At 37.8% G+C, this 16,032-nt stretch overlaps 1 protein-coding gene across 1 annotated transcript in view; it reads left to right on the top strand.

The window, feature by feature from the left end:
• Positions 1 to 2,009: 2,009 nt before the first annotated feature.
• The window catches only part of COPB1 (coat protein complex I subunit beta 1), a 38,215-nt gene continuing 24,192 nt past the window's right edge, over positions 2,010 to 16,032 (top strand). The window contains exons 1-7 of the mRNA XM_081798546.1: positions 2,010 to 2,165; positions 2,888 to 3,037; positions 7,531 to 7,760; positions 8,169 to 8,338; positions 10,711 to 10,825; positions 12,074 to 12,166; positions 14,009 to 14,146. Of these exons, the coding sequence (XP_081654672.1) occupies positions 2,947 to 3,037; positions 7,531 to 7,760; positions 8,169 to 8,338; positions 10,711 to 10,825; positions 12,074 to 12,166; positions 14,009 to 14,146 (837 nt within the window). The 5' untranslated portion in view covers positions 2,010 to 2,165; positions 2,888 to 2,946. The remainder of the gene's footprint in view (positions 2,166 to 2,887; positions 3,038 to 7,530; positions 7,761 to 8,168; positions 8,339 to 10,710; positions 10,826 to 12,073; positions 12,167 to 14,008; positions 14,147 to 16,032) is intronic.

Below are 16,032 nucleotides of genomic sequence, written 5' to 3' on the forward strand. Positions count from 1 at the left end.
GTCCTGATATCTATTGAACAAGCTCTGTATTTAAGAATATACAACAATGTGGGGCACCTGGGTGGTTCAGTCGGTTAAGCGTCTGCCTTCAGCTCAGGTCATGGTCTCAGGGTCCTGAGATGGAGCCCCACATCAGGCTCTCTTCTCAGCGGGGAGCCTGCTTCTCCCTTTCCCTCTGCTTGCCACTCCTCCTGCTTGTGCTCTCTGTTTGTGAAATAAATAAATAAAATCTTAAAAAAAAAGTATACAACAATGTATATACGCTGCCAATGACATTTTAAGTGCAGACTTAAAATGAGGTTTTATAAACCACATTATGTTTTCTTGTCTTTTCATATTTAATAGTTTCCTTAATGACTTGGTCAGGATAAGTCTTCAAATTTTCTTCTGTAACACAATGAGCCTCCAGGGCGATTGAAGTGGGTATGGTTGGTCCTACACTATGGTGGTTCTACACTGCTGAGCTTTCTTATTGCTAAATCTAGTTTTTATGCTTTTGGGGGCCTCATTTCATGCCAACAGATTGTCACTTCTTGATAAGTGGGCTTGGAAACCAGATACTGTTCTTGTAAAAATTTCATGTTAAACATGAATACACAAGTGAAACAACCTGTTGTATACACATCTTGGGTTGATCTCAAGGGAATTATGTTGCATGAAAAAACGATCTCACTGGTTACATTGTACATCTTTGAAATGACAAAATTACGGAGATAGGGACAACAGGTTAGTAGTTGCTGGGGTTAAGGAGGGAAGTGGCTGTATAAAAGGATAGCAGGAGGGATCCTTAAAACTGTTCTGTATCATGCCTGGTGGAGGTCACATGAATCTAAACATGGTAAAATTGCCTAGAACTAAATACACAAGTAGAGTGCATGTAAAAACTGGTGAATCTGAATGAGGAGTAAATTATATCAATGTCAACTTCCTGGATTTGGTATTGAACTGTATGCAAAATGTTACCACTGGGAGAAATTAGGGGAAGAATATATGGGATCTCTGTATTTAGGTCACTCTGCAATTATCTCAAGATAAAAGGTTTTTTTAAAAAAAATCAATACATAGGATTTGAAGAACATTCTTAGAAAGTGCTGTAAACACATGGCCTTTGTGATATATTTTGGGTGCTCAAAGAATTTATATTTTGCTTGATGGTTCTAAAAAGAAGAAATCTCAAATAGCTGGAATCTAGATACATGAGACACTATTTGTGTTCTATCTTCTTAACGGAAGTGTGCCTGTTAAGGGCGAGTTCTGTCAGATGTCTTTTATTCACAGTATTTTGCTCAAGGCTTCAGAAAAGATTTTTCTTTAATAATAATTGGCCAGAAAACTTTTTGAGGGGGAAGTGCTACGTGGGGGCATATGGAACCTCATATGAGCAATACCGAAGGTGCTACGGCCGATAGTAGCTATAACAATTGGGTTTTTGGAGAAAGGTAAAATCCTTTAAAACAGTGACTGTCAATCTCCCTTTTTGAGAAAAAAAAAAAAGTTAATCCCTTGGATGCTCAGAAAGCGTGAAAGGGACCATTACGAAATAAAGTGCGACTTCGATGTCCCAGCAACCCCAGCCTAACTGCAGAGGCAGAGATTGAGACTACTGGAGACGTTAAGAACTAAAATGGATCTTCACAGAATCTACCCTCACTTATTAGAAGAACTGAAGTGACTTTCCCAGATAATAATTAGTTACTTTCCCTGTTTCTCTGAGCTACAAAAGGGCTTCCAGTTCTCGCAGTCTACTGCTCTTTCCCCCTGGACCATACAGCCCTTATAAAATGGGCTTCCCTTTCTGAGCACTTCCTTCCTTGGCTGTTGTAGTTCCTGGAAGAGGAAACAATTTCTAGGTAGCATGTAAATGACCACAGCGCTTAATTCGGCGTTTGGCTTGCAGGGAAAGCTTAATGTCTTCCCAGATCCCCCTGCCACCTAAAACTGCCGTGGACTACAAGGAAGAAACTTGCGGCATACTTACAGAGCGCAGGCGCAGGACGGAGAAGGCTTGTCCTCTCTGTGTTGCCGTAGGTGCTAGGTGGCTTGGCCTCGTCACCCCACCCCCTTCCACGTCAGCCTAGGACTGTGCGGAGCAGCGGCTGCTGCTGCGGGTTGGAGCCGGAGTCCACGGTCCCACCGTTGCCGTAGCCGCCGCCCCTTGGAGCCAGGTAGCGGGCCAAAAGCCCCCAGTCCCCGAGGCGTGCTGGGCTGGGCTGAGTCGGAGGAACTGGCTCTCCGGCGGGAAGATGCGGAAGGGGAGCGACTAGGCCGCTCGCGTCCGGGCCTGGCGAAGTGGAACGGGGGGCTGGGAAGCTCTGGGCCGGACGCCCTTTCCCGGTCTTTTGTACTGGCCAGGGGTCTAATCCCTCCCGGGGCCCCGGGGCTCATCATTCCGGGGGCTGCTTTGCTGGAGGAAGGGAAGGGGGTGGGGGTGCAGCATACTGATTGACTGGCCGACACACAGTCGGGTCCACCCATGAACGCAAGAAAATGTTTTAAGGTTTTTAGCCGAGTATTCGTGCACAGGGTCTCTTAACTTGAGCAATTCAGATTGTGTGTTATGTTTAAAAACCATTGTTCTGTTACGTGGTTGGGCGGGACTGGGGGACTGTCACTGTATTGTGGGCCTTAGTTGTTGCAGTACAGCATTCTCAAGCCCTGGGCGGGGTTGTGGGGTCTATACCTTAGACCGAGGCAGACAGGCGTGTCTTTTATTAAAATAGGCATTATTTTTATGGGACACAGTATAAATTGACCCTACCCTTCTAATACTTTAAAACTCAGCCAAACTGAATGAACTTTAGACAGTAAAGATCACGATAGTTACTGGTTGTGTTTTTGTTTTGTTTTGTTTTGTTTTACTTGTAATGATATCCTTCTATTTTTCTAGATTTTCTGGCATCAGTCATCCTTAAATCTTGTATCGAGGTTTGATTATATCCGGAAACCATGACGGCTGCCGAGAACGTGTGCTATACGTTAATTAACGTGCCCATGGATTCAGAACCACCATCTGAAATTAGCTTAAAAAATGATCTAGGTAAACTCTGATAATACTATGAAAATTAAATGGAGAAAAAATGAAAATAAAAGGCTCATTTCCATTTCAAGTTTATTTGTAATTAGAAATATTTTAGTTTTTTCTAGGATCTCTTCAGTAGAACTTTGGTCTTATTAAAAATGAAAACTTGGGGCGCCTGGGTGGCTCAGTCGGTTAAGCTTATACCTTCTGCTCAGGTCATGATCCCAAGTCCTGAGATTGAGCCCCACTTCAGGCTCCCTGCTCAGTGGGGAGTCTTCTGCTCCTTCTGCGCCTCCCCTCCGCTTGTGCTCTCTCTCTGGCTCCCTCTCAAATAAATAAAATCTAGAAAAAGAAAAAAAAAACTTGTTACATTTAGACTTGCAATATTGGTTTTTGGAAATAAAACAGCATCTCAGCTTAGCTTAGTAAAGCTAAAGAAATGTAATAGTTGTTAGATATTCCTCAAAATAACATAATGGCTTATGTAGTTTAATATGTTATGCTTAAGTGTAGCTGACCGTTCTCTGTAGGTAACAGGTTGAGAATGTGTATTTGAATGTCTCAGTTCCTCTGTGCACTTAACTTCATATTACTTAGCTTGTAAAACTAAAAGAACTTTGTTCTTTGGGTTTACCACCTACTGAACTAATGAAGTCACCCCTGGAATACACATGTGTTTTCCAGAAAGTTTTAAGCTTTTTGAGTATTTGAGGTTTAAAAAGGTTTAAGCTTTTATAAAGCATTTATACAAAAAGAAAACAAGTATATTTCTGGATTTTAAAAGTGTATACTCTGTATCCTTTCTGTGAGTGATTCTGTGAAAATAATTTTTCAAGGTAATGCACATTCCAAAATAATGGTTCTTGTTTCGTTGAACTACTAAAAATAAGTTTAACTTAAACTGGTAACTACTGTTTAAGACGAAGAGTGAAAATTATGCTTCAGATCTTGAAAGTATCTTTTAGAAGGTAGTTTGCCATTTGAAAGGAGACAATATTTTACTTGCCTAGTCCCACCTCTTAATCAGCAGTAATGGAATATCCTGATTTTAGGCTACTTAATATTAGGTTTCTATTGAGATCCATTTTTATTATTTATTTATTTATTATTTTTTTTTAAAGACTTTATTCATTTATTTGAGAGAGAGAGCGTGAGAGAGAGAGAGCATGAGAAAGGGAGAGTCAGAGGGAGAAGCAGACTCTCTGCTGAGCAGGGAGCCCGATCCAGGGACCCCAGGATCATGACCTGAGCTGAAGGCAGACGCTTAACCAACTGAGCCACCCACGCACCCAAGAGATCCATTTTTAGAGAAGGAAAAAGAAACCCTCCTTTATGGCACTTAAACCTATACCCCTATATACAAAAGCCACAGATCTTTTTTTTTTTCATGTTTATGTATGATAGTAGAATGGAATGCACGTTAATGAATAAACTTTCATTACTGTTTTTTTTTCTTATAATTTAAAAGTTTTCGGGGCACTTGGCTGGCTCAGTGGGTAGAGCATGCAGTCTTGATCTCAGGATCTTGAGGTCAAGCCTCATGTTGGGCATAGAGCTTACTTTAAAAAAAAAAAAAAAAGTTTTCACTTTTAGACTCCCAGATACTTAAGGTTACAGCTGGGAAGATTAAGAACAAAACCTGCCCTTAATTGTAACAATACCTTTTTCTTTTTTTTTTTTTTTTATTTATTAGAGAGCGAGCGAGAGAGAAACAGCATGAGAGGGGGGAAGGTCAGAGGGAGAAACAGGCTCCCCGCCGAGCCGGGAACCCGACGTGGGGCTCGATCCCAGGACTCCGGGATCATGACCTGAGCCGAAGGCAGTCGCTCAACCGACTGAGCCACCCAGGCGCCCCAACAATACCTTTTTCTTAATTACAGCTGCCTTAACTGTCTTCCCCCATCAAGAACTAAATAAGTAGTCTCAAATCTCAAATTTTATCTGTATTTTTTTTTACTGTATCTTAAGAGTTGAGGTGAGAAAAAGTTTAGAAGTAGTTTCCAATTTGAGTAACAAATCCTTTTTTGTGAAATATTGAGTTACTTTACCTATGCTTTTAGTCACTGGACATGAGATCTGATGACCATACATAGCCTGGAGTAGGAAGTACTTGGTAGATTTTGGCGAATTGAATTAATATTTGAAATTTTCCGTATTTTTAGTAGTGTATGGAAGAAAAGTTCTGAAAAGTTTGAAGATGTAGGAAAAAAACATCCTTCACCTCAGTTTGAATTGTTGGAATAAATGGAAATCGGGGCTAAGGGGGCTTGAATTGTAAATGATACAGATTTTTTACATGTTTTCTATGAAACTTCTAAAACTTTTTAACATGTAGTAACAAGTGGAGCTTTATCCTGCTAAACCCTTAGGATTTGCTAATTTGGGAAAAGTAGTCAAAAACTGGAACGAAAGAAGACATCAGCTTTATAATGATAACAGTTTTATGCCTTTTGGACTTTGTGTCCTTTATGCTATCAAACAGATTAGGAAAAAAAACTTTTTTTTTTTTTAATATTCAGAAAGGAAGCTCAGGGCAAAGATAAGAAAACCTATTTAGGCTCAGCAAATACAACTTTAGCCACTTAAAACTTTGCCCAATCTGTCTTATTATCAGGGTGATTGCTCTCAGCTACTGTCACCTTTCCTGATGCTTTGTTTTTGTCATCCTCACAGACTTAAAAACTGAAGGTTTGCACAGATTGGTACTCCATAATTTTACAGTTTTTTGTTTTTTTAAGATTTTATATATTTATTTGAGAGAGAGAGAGAAAATGCATGCACGAGCAGGGGGGGAGAACTGGGGGGATGGGGAAGAAGCAGACTCCCGGTGGGAGCAGGGAGCCAGATGCGGGGATTGATCCCAGGACCCTGAGAGACAGATGCTTAACCAACTGAGCCACCCTGGCGCCCCCAGTTGTTTGTTTCTTGATTTGCTATGGCAATACCAATTTTTTTCCATATGTGGCAGGAGATATGATACTCTGAAGCAGGGAGAGATGCATGAGAAAGTGTGTTTTAAACAAAAATGTTCGCCCTTGTGGAATAAGTTTGGCAAGAACCCTTACTGTGTTCTCAATTGAACACAAATTGAGAACCTGAGAATATTCTCTATTCTGCAACATGTGAAAATATCATACCAAGCTAGTAATAGATATAGAGCCCTTGGGGGCTGGAAAGAAATTTTGATTTACCTACTATAATTCTTGAAAACTTAAATCCTTTCTGTAAATACCAGCTGGTCATTCACAGTCTCTTGTCTCTTTGGCAACAACAAGGAACTCTTCATTTGATAGCCACTTAGCTCTAATTGTTGGAAATGTATTCCTAGTTCTGTTCTTTTCCTCATGATAACTGTAAGATTATTAAAAACTTCGTCATCCCTCTTTGTCCTCCCGTCTCCTAGATATTTGCTTATTTCTGTGATCTAAGCAGTTGTAGCGATGTGCTTGCCTCCTACATTCCTGCCTTTGAATTTTGGACACAAAATATTTTTACCATAAATTCTTCAGTATGCAGTGATAATGATGAAATTATAGATTGTTTTGCATAATATAGTTTATAGTGTAAATTGCTTTAAGCTAAGTAACAATAAGCTAGTATCTTAAATATCTCATCCTTAATTCTAAATAATGTCTACTTATCTAGTACATTTTAATTTTCTTCCAGTTTTTTAGGTGATTTCTTAAGAAAGATTCTGAAGTTTTGTAGTCTGTTCCAATTTTAGTATATGTGCTGCTGAAGCGAGCACAGAAGATTTATAGTCCCGTAGAAATATGATGGGATTTTGGGCTTAGTGTATTAGTTCCCAGCCTTTTTGAGTTTGAAGATCTAATGTTAAAAAAAAATGCCACTGATCCTCCCCTTCCTCTCCTCATGATAGTGGTGGTTACTTTGAGGAAATACACAGCTGACTAAAAGCAATGTTGACATCAGAAGCCATTTATTCTAACAGCATCTATTTACACTGTGAAAAATAGCTACATCTGTGTTTGAGACATGCATCATTTGGTATACCTACAGATTAGTGGCTTCTACATTAACTCCATGGGTTAGGGACCAGAGATCTAATCCAGTGCCTTCATATTCTATGTAAAGTAACATGAGGTTCAGAGATAAATGACTTGTGTAAAGTCATTCAGCTTGTTTTTGGCAGAGCTAGGTCAAGAACCCTTGTCACTTTCTTTTTTTTTTTTTAAGATTTTATTTACTTATTTGACAGAGAGACACAGCGAGAGAGGGAACACAAGCAGGGGGAGTGGGAGAGGGAGAAGCAGACTCCCCACCAAGCAGGGAGCCCGATGCGGGGCTCGATCCCAGAATCCTGGGATCATGACCTGAGCCAAGGCAGACTTCACGACTGAGCCACCCAGGTGCCCCCCCTGTCACTTTCTTTAGTGCCTTTATTATCATTACTGCTGGTAAAGTGAGAAAATGTTTTGTGAATTGTAAAATTATCTGGAGAATTTTCCTTTGAAGTGATTGTGCTTTTTTTTTTTTTTTTTTTGAATCAGAAAAAGGAGATGTGAAGTCAAAGACTGAAGCTTTGAAGAAAGTAATCATTATGATTCTGAATGGTGAAAAGCTTCCTGGACTTCTGATGACCATCATTCGTTTTGTGCTACCTCTTCAGGATCATACCATCAAAAAATTACTTCTGGTATTTTGGGAAATTGTTCCTAAAACAACTCCAGATGGGAGACTTTTACATGAAATGATCCTTGTATGTGATGCATACAGAAAGGTAAACCAAACCATGGTTATTTCTGAATATTGCTTTGATTTTAATTGTAAAATTCGTGGAATGGGATTTGTTTTAATTTTTAAAATTAAATCTGGGATAAGATCTAAGTTACCGATAATTGGAACTGAAGTTGTAAAAAATTACTGTAAAAAATTTTATTGTAACTTTCTTTGGACATTTTTCATGCATTTTTATGTTACTAATTAAAAAAAAAACAGTGACACATAAAATATGAGACATTGATGTGATAAGTAAAAATTGATTTGACAGGAATCTGAAGGAAATTGATAATCTAGATCTTTTTCCACAAACTTACTTTCTTATTTTTTTCATAGGAAATTTTGCACTTAATTGTGTGTTGTTTTGTAAAATGCTGGAACTCAACATTTCATATTTAAACTTTATCAGGATCTTCAGCATCCTAATGAATTTATTCGAGGATCCACTCTTCGTTTTCTTTGCAAATTGAAAGAAGCAGAATTGCTAGAACCTTTAATGCCAGCTATCCGTGCTTGTTTGGAGCACCGACACAGCTATGTTAGAAGAAATGCTGTTTTGGCCATCTATACAATCTATAGGTAAATAAAGGTACTCCTGTGGCTTAGTTTTGTGAGGATTATTTAGTCTTTTAGACTAGAGGTACCACAGCAGTTCCTTGCAGATTGTACGTAGCTTGCAGATAATGTTTGTTTAGCCTGAACGATATTTTTTTTTCTTATTATTATTATTATGTTGTCAACATTGAAAAGATCTGGCAACCCTGGGTCCTAGTTTCTGCATGACAACATTATGCTGAAATTGACAATAGCTCCCTTTAAATAAGTTGTATACTTTGCAGTTTACAGTGCCTATCATTCTCAGTTGTACTTCAGCCCACTTAATTAGTTAACTTGCTTAGCCCTTGTAGGTTTTGAGTTTTTGACCCTGTTTTTGAATTCTCTTTGTGTGGAATGTGGGTCTTGTCTTTTTACCCTTAGAAGCCTTAAGGAGGGAACTTTTTTTTTTTTAATTTTTTTTTTTAAAGATTTTATTTATTTATCTGAGAGAGAGAATGAGATAGAGAGAGAGCATGAGAGGGGGGAGGGTCAGAGGAGAAGCAAACTCCCTGCTGAGCAGGGAGCCTGATACGAGACTCGATCCCAGGACTCCAGGATCATGACCTGAGCCGAAGGCAGTCGCTTAACCAACTGAGCCACCCGGGCGCCCAAGGAGGGAACTTTTTAATGAGAAAGGTTGCAGTTCTCAATTGATTCCTGTTCTTTGAAAGCTGAAGATTTTGGACTTTAAAAATGATTTAAAGAAATCTTTTAAAAAGGGGAGGGAGGGGCGCCTGGGTGGTTCAGTTGGTTAAGCGACTGCCTTCGGCTCAGGTCATGATCCTGGAGTCCTGGATGGAGCCCCCGCATCGGGCTCCCTGCTCAGCAGGGAGTCTGCTTCTCCTTCTGACTCTCCCCCCTCTCATGCTCTCTTTCTCTATCTCATTCTCTCTCTCAAATAAATAAATAAAATCTTTAAAAAAATAAAAATGACTTAAAAGAACCAGTTAGATAAGACTAGAATGCTTGGTTTTTGTAATTACTGGTGTCAATCTATTTAGACATAGGATGTAACTTTTATAAATATCTTTGTACTTTAAGAGTTGATTGTTCTATTTCATAGTTCTCTTATTGTTACATTAGATTTTGTTATCTCTTGGGGAAGTGGTATTCTGGTTAATAACGTAGAGTTCTTTGAAAGTTACCGTACAGACTACACAAATTTCAGAACTTAAACTAGATTGCATACACAAAAATCATGACATTTATAAGACAATGGGAAATTTGAACACTGTATATGATGATATTAAGGAATTTTAAGTTTTTTAAGGTATGATCATGGTATTATGATTTGTTTTAAAAAGAAAGTATCCTATGGGGCGCCTGGGTGGCTCAGTCGTTAAGCGTCTGCCTTTGGCTCAGGTCATGATCCCAGGGTGCTGGGATCGAGCCCCACATCAGGCTCCCTGCTCGGTGGGAAACCTGCTTCTCCCTCTCCCATTCCCCCGCTTGTGTTCCCTCTCTCGCTGTGTCTCTCTCTGTCAAATAAATAAATAAAATCTTTAAAAAATAAAAATAAAAAGTATCCTCAATTATAATATGCCGATATATTTATAGAAGAAGTGGTAAGTGGTCTGGGATTTGCTTCAAAATAATATGGGAGGAGAAGAAGTGGGCAGGGGAATAGGTGAAACAGAATTGGCCATGAATTAACAATTGTTGAAGTCAGGTGATGGTTTTTAAGCTGGTTTCATTATTCTGTATACTACAAATACTTAAAATTTTCCCGAATAGGAAGTAAGTTAGCAAGTAAGTGAATAAGTAATTATAATGCATAATTATACAATTCAAGGGACTATTTTTAAAAAGATTTTATTTATTTATTTATTTGAGAAAGAGAGCACAAGCAAGAGGGAGAAGCAGACTCTCCCGCTGAGCAGGGAGCCCGATGCAGGGCTCAATCCCAGGACCCCGGGATCATGACCTGAGCTGAAGGCAGACACTTAACTGACTGAGCCACCCAGGCACCCCTCAAGGGACTATTTTTATTCCTGATAATTCTTAAGACTCTTTCAGTACACTGAGAATGTCATCATGAGCATTGATCTTGTATTCCTAAAGTTTATAAAGTATATGAAAGACAATTATTAGAGATATTCCGGTGAACGATAGCTGTGGAAAAAGTCAGCTTTTTCTTTATTAAAGTAGAAAGCATATAATTTGATAATTTAATAGATGAAGATGTAAGTTTGTGATTTCTACCCACAGTTCTAATTGACTTAAGGTTTCAAAAAGCAAAACAATTGACAGTGTTATAAAGCTTGATAAAGATTAATTTTAGTAGTGTCCAGGCAGTTACTAAAATAACAAAGTAGGTTTTCATTAAATATGAATATTACCTGTTTTATTTCAAGGAATTTTGAACATCTTATACCTGATGCTCCTGAACTGATACATGATTTTCTGGTGAATGAGAAGGATGCAAGTTGCAAAAGGAATGCCTTTATGATGTTAATTCATGCAGATCAGGTGAAGTACTTTTTAAAAAATACTTTTATGACTGTATTCAAATGATAATTAAAAGTATTCACATAGGCCTAATCAAGTTTTTAGTCAGTGATTTTTTTATAGTACAAGTGTTTGTATATTTTGGGTTTTTTTAGATTTTTGAACTTAATTTGTATAAAATAGTTTTTTCTTAATCTTTCTCCAGACAATTGCTTATGTATATACTTTATTTTTTAGTAAACAACTGAGAGATATTTAATAATAGCCACTTGACAGTTTTTCCAGATTGAAATTATTATGGCCATATTTTGTAACACTCTGTTTTGGGGCTTGAACCTGTTATTCCTCTTATTGGTATAGATCTAAAATTGTTTAATAGAGAAAAGTGGTAGCTTTGTATAGGGTTCACCCTGAGCCATGTCTGTGAAAGAAGCGTGGTCTTCGGTGTAGATGTGTATCCTTACTAGGCTCTTCAGATTTCATAAGTTGGTGTCAACTCCACATCCAGCTCTGCTAGTGCTTAAAGTGTATGGATTGGCAGGGGGGTGGGGGGATGGCGGGGTGGTCAGCAGTGACTGCATACTTTGGTGGCATCTAATCTTGGAATTTTTGCTGTCCAGTATTCTCCAAATGTGGGAAATAATGAAGACTGAAAGATACGGAGTCTGTCCATTTCTCTGAAATCTAGATGCTGTCATTTTATCTTGTGAACAAGATTATAAGAAAGCTGCTTATTTGGGCCAGGATCTTTTGTCCTCTTGTACAGTTGGTTTTATTGACCTATATATTTGGTGTTATGCTGTTTACCTACACGGGGGGCATAATCAGAAAAAGTTCAATAAAATTTCCTGATACTTTTGCTATAGAGATATTGTTGAGGTCATAGTTTTCTATATCAGTATTCAGTATATGAGAATCGTTGAGATTTTTCTTTTAAGTTTTAGAAGTAGGAATAACCATGCTTCTAAACAGCTGGTTTGTTTTGATTGTATGGGTACTCTGAATCATGTAATACATAGTGTTTTTCTCCTCAGTTTAGCTGCTAGAAAATTCAGACCCCAAATTTTTGGCCCATTTCTAGGAAATGTATTGGACTTTATTTCTTACATGTATGTGTTAACCTTCTTTTTTTCCCTTCATTTAATTTTTCTTTGCCCTGATTTCCTCATTTCTTTTATATTCAGTTGTGTATGTTTTTTAAAGGTTGCACTGATTAAGTCCTTTTATTGAATGAGGTGGAATTTGATAAATGTATTTTTATTTTGTTAGGATCGAGCTTTGGATTACCTAAGTACTTGCATTGATCAAGTTCAAACATTTGGAGACATTCTTCAGTTGGTTATTGTTGAATTAATTTATAAGGTAAGACTAAAATGGGTAACATACACTCTAAGAGCTTAAGACAAGGTTAAATTCTCTTTTTCTGGAATGTTGCTTAATTGCTGGGATATTATGTTTTAGTAGTAGAAATATTTTATAGCATAATCTATGAAAGCCTTTTTTTTCTTTTTCCTTTGGTTTATTGTGTTTTCCAAGCACCTCCAGTTTTTCTAAACCTCCTTAAAGAATTCTATTAAAAACTCATGGCTTGACCCAATACAGCAGCAGAGAAATCATCGTGCACTATTCAGTAACTGAATAGATTATGAATCAGGCTTTGGAAAAAAAATTCAAGATCTTTTCTTGAGTACACACCAGACTACTTTGGAAATCTAAAAACAAATCAGAAAAGCTTTAAATATTTTCTGTGTTCCTTGTTTGTAAAGGAAAATAGATTTTAAATATATCAATATGACATTGTTAGCCATTGCCCAATAGGAAGTCTAAAACTAGATGAGATTTGGGTTTTAAAATGAAGTGCTTTATTGGCAACATTTAAACTTGATATATTCTTTGAAAGAATTGATTGTATCTTAATGTTCTGATAAAAGGTAAATAACATCCAATTTTGCTGTTGACACCATTGGAGGCCAACAAAAATCTACATCAGGAGTGACTTTACTAAATAGGACAATATTGACAAAGTACCCACAGCAGACACTGCTGATGACCGCTGTCTTTGATTCTGAAAGAAAAGGGCCCCTTTCAACACAGGGAATCAGTCATTTAGGTTTGGCATTTAAGATGAAACCAGAACTGTAAATATATAGTTCTTTTTAATTCATTGTATGGTTTAGAGATGCTGCTGAGGCTCTCAAAAATAGGAATTCTCTGCTGTTCAGAGACTTCTTTGTCTATCAGGATCCAGGTTATAGTAAGAGGAAATAGTTTTTGAGCCATGCCTAAATAAAAGAGATTTGACTGTATATATATATATTAAAGGAAAATCTGACATAAAAACCAACTTCAAAAAAGGAAGAATAAGGAATATTTGCTTCATGGGTAAAGGTATTAAAATATATTTAGGATAGCATAGAAAATTTTAGTTGTCTCCACAGTATGGAATATGGTTCCAAATAAATAAGTAATAGTACTTGAGAAACGGGTTATCTTTCTTGCTTTAAGAATGGGTATTTTCCTTTTATTAGCTATTGAGATTGATATCCATCATGTTTCCCTTTTTGACATGACATCCAGAGTAAAAATTTAGGACCAAATTTAATATCCTGTCACAGTACCCATATTAATGCACTTGGTCCTTGATTTTTTTTTTTTTTTAAAGATTTTATTTATTTATTTGAGAGAGGATGAGAGGAGAGAGAGAGCACATGAGAGGGGGGAGGGTCAGAGGGAGAAGCAGACTCCCCGCCGAGAGGGAGCCCGATGTGGGACTCGATCCCAGGACTCCAGGATCATGACCTGAGCCGAAGGCAGTCGCTCAACCAACTGAGCCACCCAGGCGCCCTTGGTCCTTGATTTTGTTACTTTACATTCTCTTGTTCTTTTTCACTTGTGTATAGTATGCCTATCTTTTATTATAAACCATTTGAAAATCTTTTGTGAAAGAGTGAGAATATTAATTGTGATTGAATAAATAAATGAATGAGTAGCTATAACAATTGTCTGAAGTAAAACCTATTTCTTCCTGAAATTACCAGTCACAGTGTCTTATCTCATGTTGGCTGACATCTTCAGATGCCCTTATATCATTATTCTTTGTTTTCAGATTAAGAAAACTAGCATCTAAGCTGACATCTGTAAAAAAATCTGTTTGAAAGCAGGTGTCCCTGGAGTCAGTTGAAACCTAAATGTTCTCTTCTCCAGGTCTGTCATGCTAATCCATCAGAAAGGGCTCGTTTCATTCGCTGCATCTATAACTTATTACAGTCATCTAGCCCAGCTGTAAAATATGAAGCTGCCGGAACATTAGTGACACTCTCTAGTGCGCCTACTGCAATCAAGGTACTGCTTATTTCTTTTGGTGCCAGTTAGATGATAGATATGCTGTCTTAGCACTTATTTATTTTTTTATTTTTTAATTTGTTCTCTTTTTTAAAAGATTTATTATTCACTTGACAGAGAGAGAGGGAGAGAGAATGCAGGGGAGGGAAGGGGCAGAGGGAAAGAGAGAGAGAATCTCAAGCAGACTCTGAGGGAAGTTTGGAGTCCAAGGCAGGCCTTGATCCCAGGACCCCAAGATCACGACCTGAGCCGAAACCAGGAGTCAGACACTTAACTGACTGAGCCACCCAGGCACCCCAGTGCTTAATGATTTAGTGGCATTGCAGTTTACTTTGTGATTACGTGGCATTACATGGCACAGAAATAACAGTTTATAAATGTTGTGAAATTATTGGATTCCTTACATAGTCCAATCTTTTTTTCCTTCCTTCCTGCTTTCATACATATACAAGGGAAGAAAGGGAGACACAGAGAGAATGCTAATATTTCTAGTTTCTGGAGAATGATACTGGTATTTTAAGATCTCTCCCCATACTTTAATTACGTTAAAACCTAGATCTGGGAAAATGAATTTTGGATCCTACATGATGGATCCTAAAAAAAAAGATTACAGTGCATGTTTTCAATATTGGAATGTTAGCTTTCTCTTCTCTAATTTACTGTATCCAGACTGCAATGAGGGGGGCGCCTGGGTGGCTCAGATGGTTAAGCGTCTGCCTTTAGCTCAGGTCATGATCCCAGGGTCTTGGGATCAAGCCCCACGTTGGGCTCCTGGCTCAGCAGGGAGCCTGCTTCTCCCTCTCCCTCTGCCTCTCCCCCTGCTCATGCTCTCTCTCTCTCTCTATCTCTGTGTCTCGAATAAATAAAAAATCTTAAAAAAAAAAAAAAGACTACATGAGGAACCCCTAATATAGTCAGAGAAAGAATAGTTCTATAAAGCCAGCTTGTATTAATAGGAGACTTGATTGCTTTACCTGCCAATACTTAGAAAAAAATTTTTAATTTTTGATTTTGAAATAATTTTAGACTTACAGAACAACAAAACAGCAAAAGTTGTAAAAACAGGACAAAGTTCTCATTACCCTTCACCAGCTTCCCATAATGTTTGTGTCTTGCATAGCAATTGTATAATTGTCAAAATTAAGAAATTACCATTGGAACAATATTGTTAACTAAACTGTAGATGTTATTTGAATTCCACCAATTTACTTCACCAATCTCCTTTTTTTGTACCGGATTCAATCCAGGATTCCACATTACATTTAGTTGTCATGTGTTAGTCTCCTCCAATCTGTGCCACTTCCTCAGGCCTTTTCTTGTTTTTCATGACCTTAACACTTTTGAAGAATACTGGGTCAATTTGTTTGTAAAATGTCCCTCAATTTGAGTATGTCTAATGTTTTCTCACAGTTAGATTGAGGTTGTGCATTTTGGGGAAGAATACCATGGAAGTGATGAACCTTTCTCAGTGAAGGAGTGTACATGATGTTGGAATACTGTTAGTGATGTTAACCTTGATCAGTCGGTTAAGGTGATGCCTGCCAGATATCTCCACTGTTAAGTTATGATTTTTCCTTTTGTAATCAGTAAATAACATGGGAAGATACTTTGAAACTGCAAATAACCTATTTCTCTTCAAACCTATACCAACTAATTTTAGCATTTCTGTATAGCAGTTATTAATGTGATATTCTAATGGTGACTTTCTGTTTCCCTCATTATACATTTATTAACTGAAGTCCTGCAAGAAGAGCTGTCCCTTTACCTCCCACCCTCCCTCCCTTCTTCATTCTTCATATCAGTATGACCATTTTATTCTATGTATTATAATCATTATTGTTATTTGTTTCATTGATCATACTATTCCAGCTTTAGCCACTGGGAGC

The sequence above is a fragment of the Leptonychotes weddellii genome, chromosome 11 (assembly GCF_054177405.1).
Source record: "Leptonychotes weddellii isolate Sample4059 chromosome 11, ASM5417740v2, whole genome shotgun sequence".
Taxonomy (NCBI): Eukaryota; Metazoa; Chordata; class Mammalia; order Carnivora; family Phocidae; genus Leptonychotes; species Leptonychotes weddellii.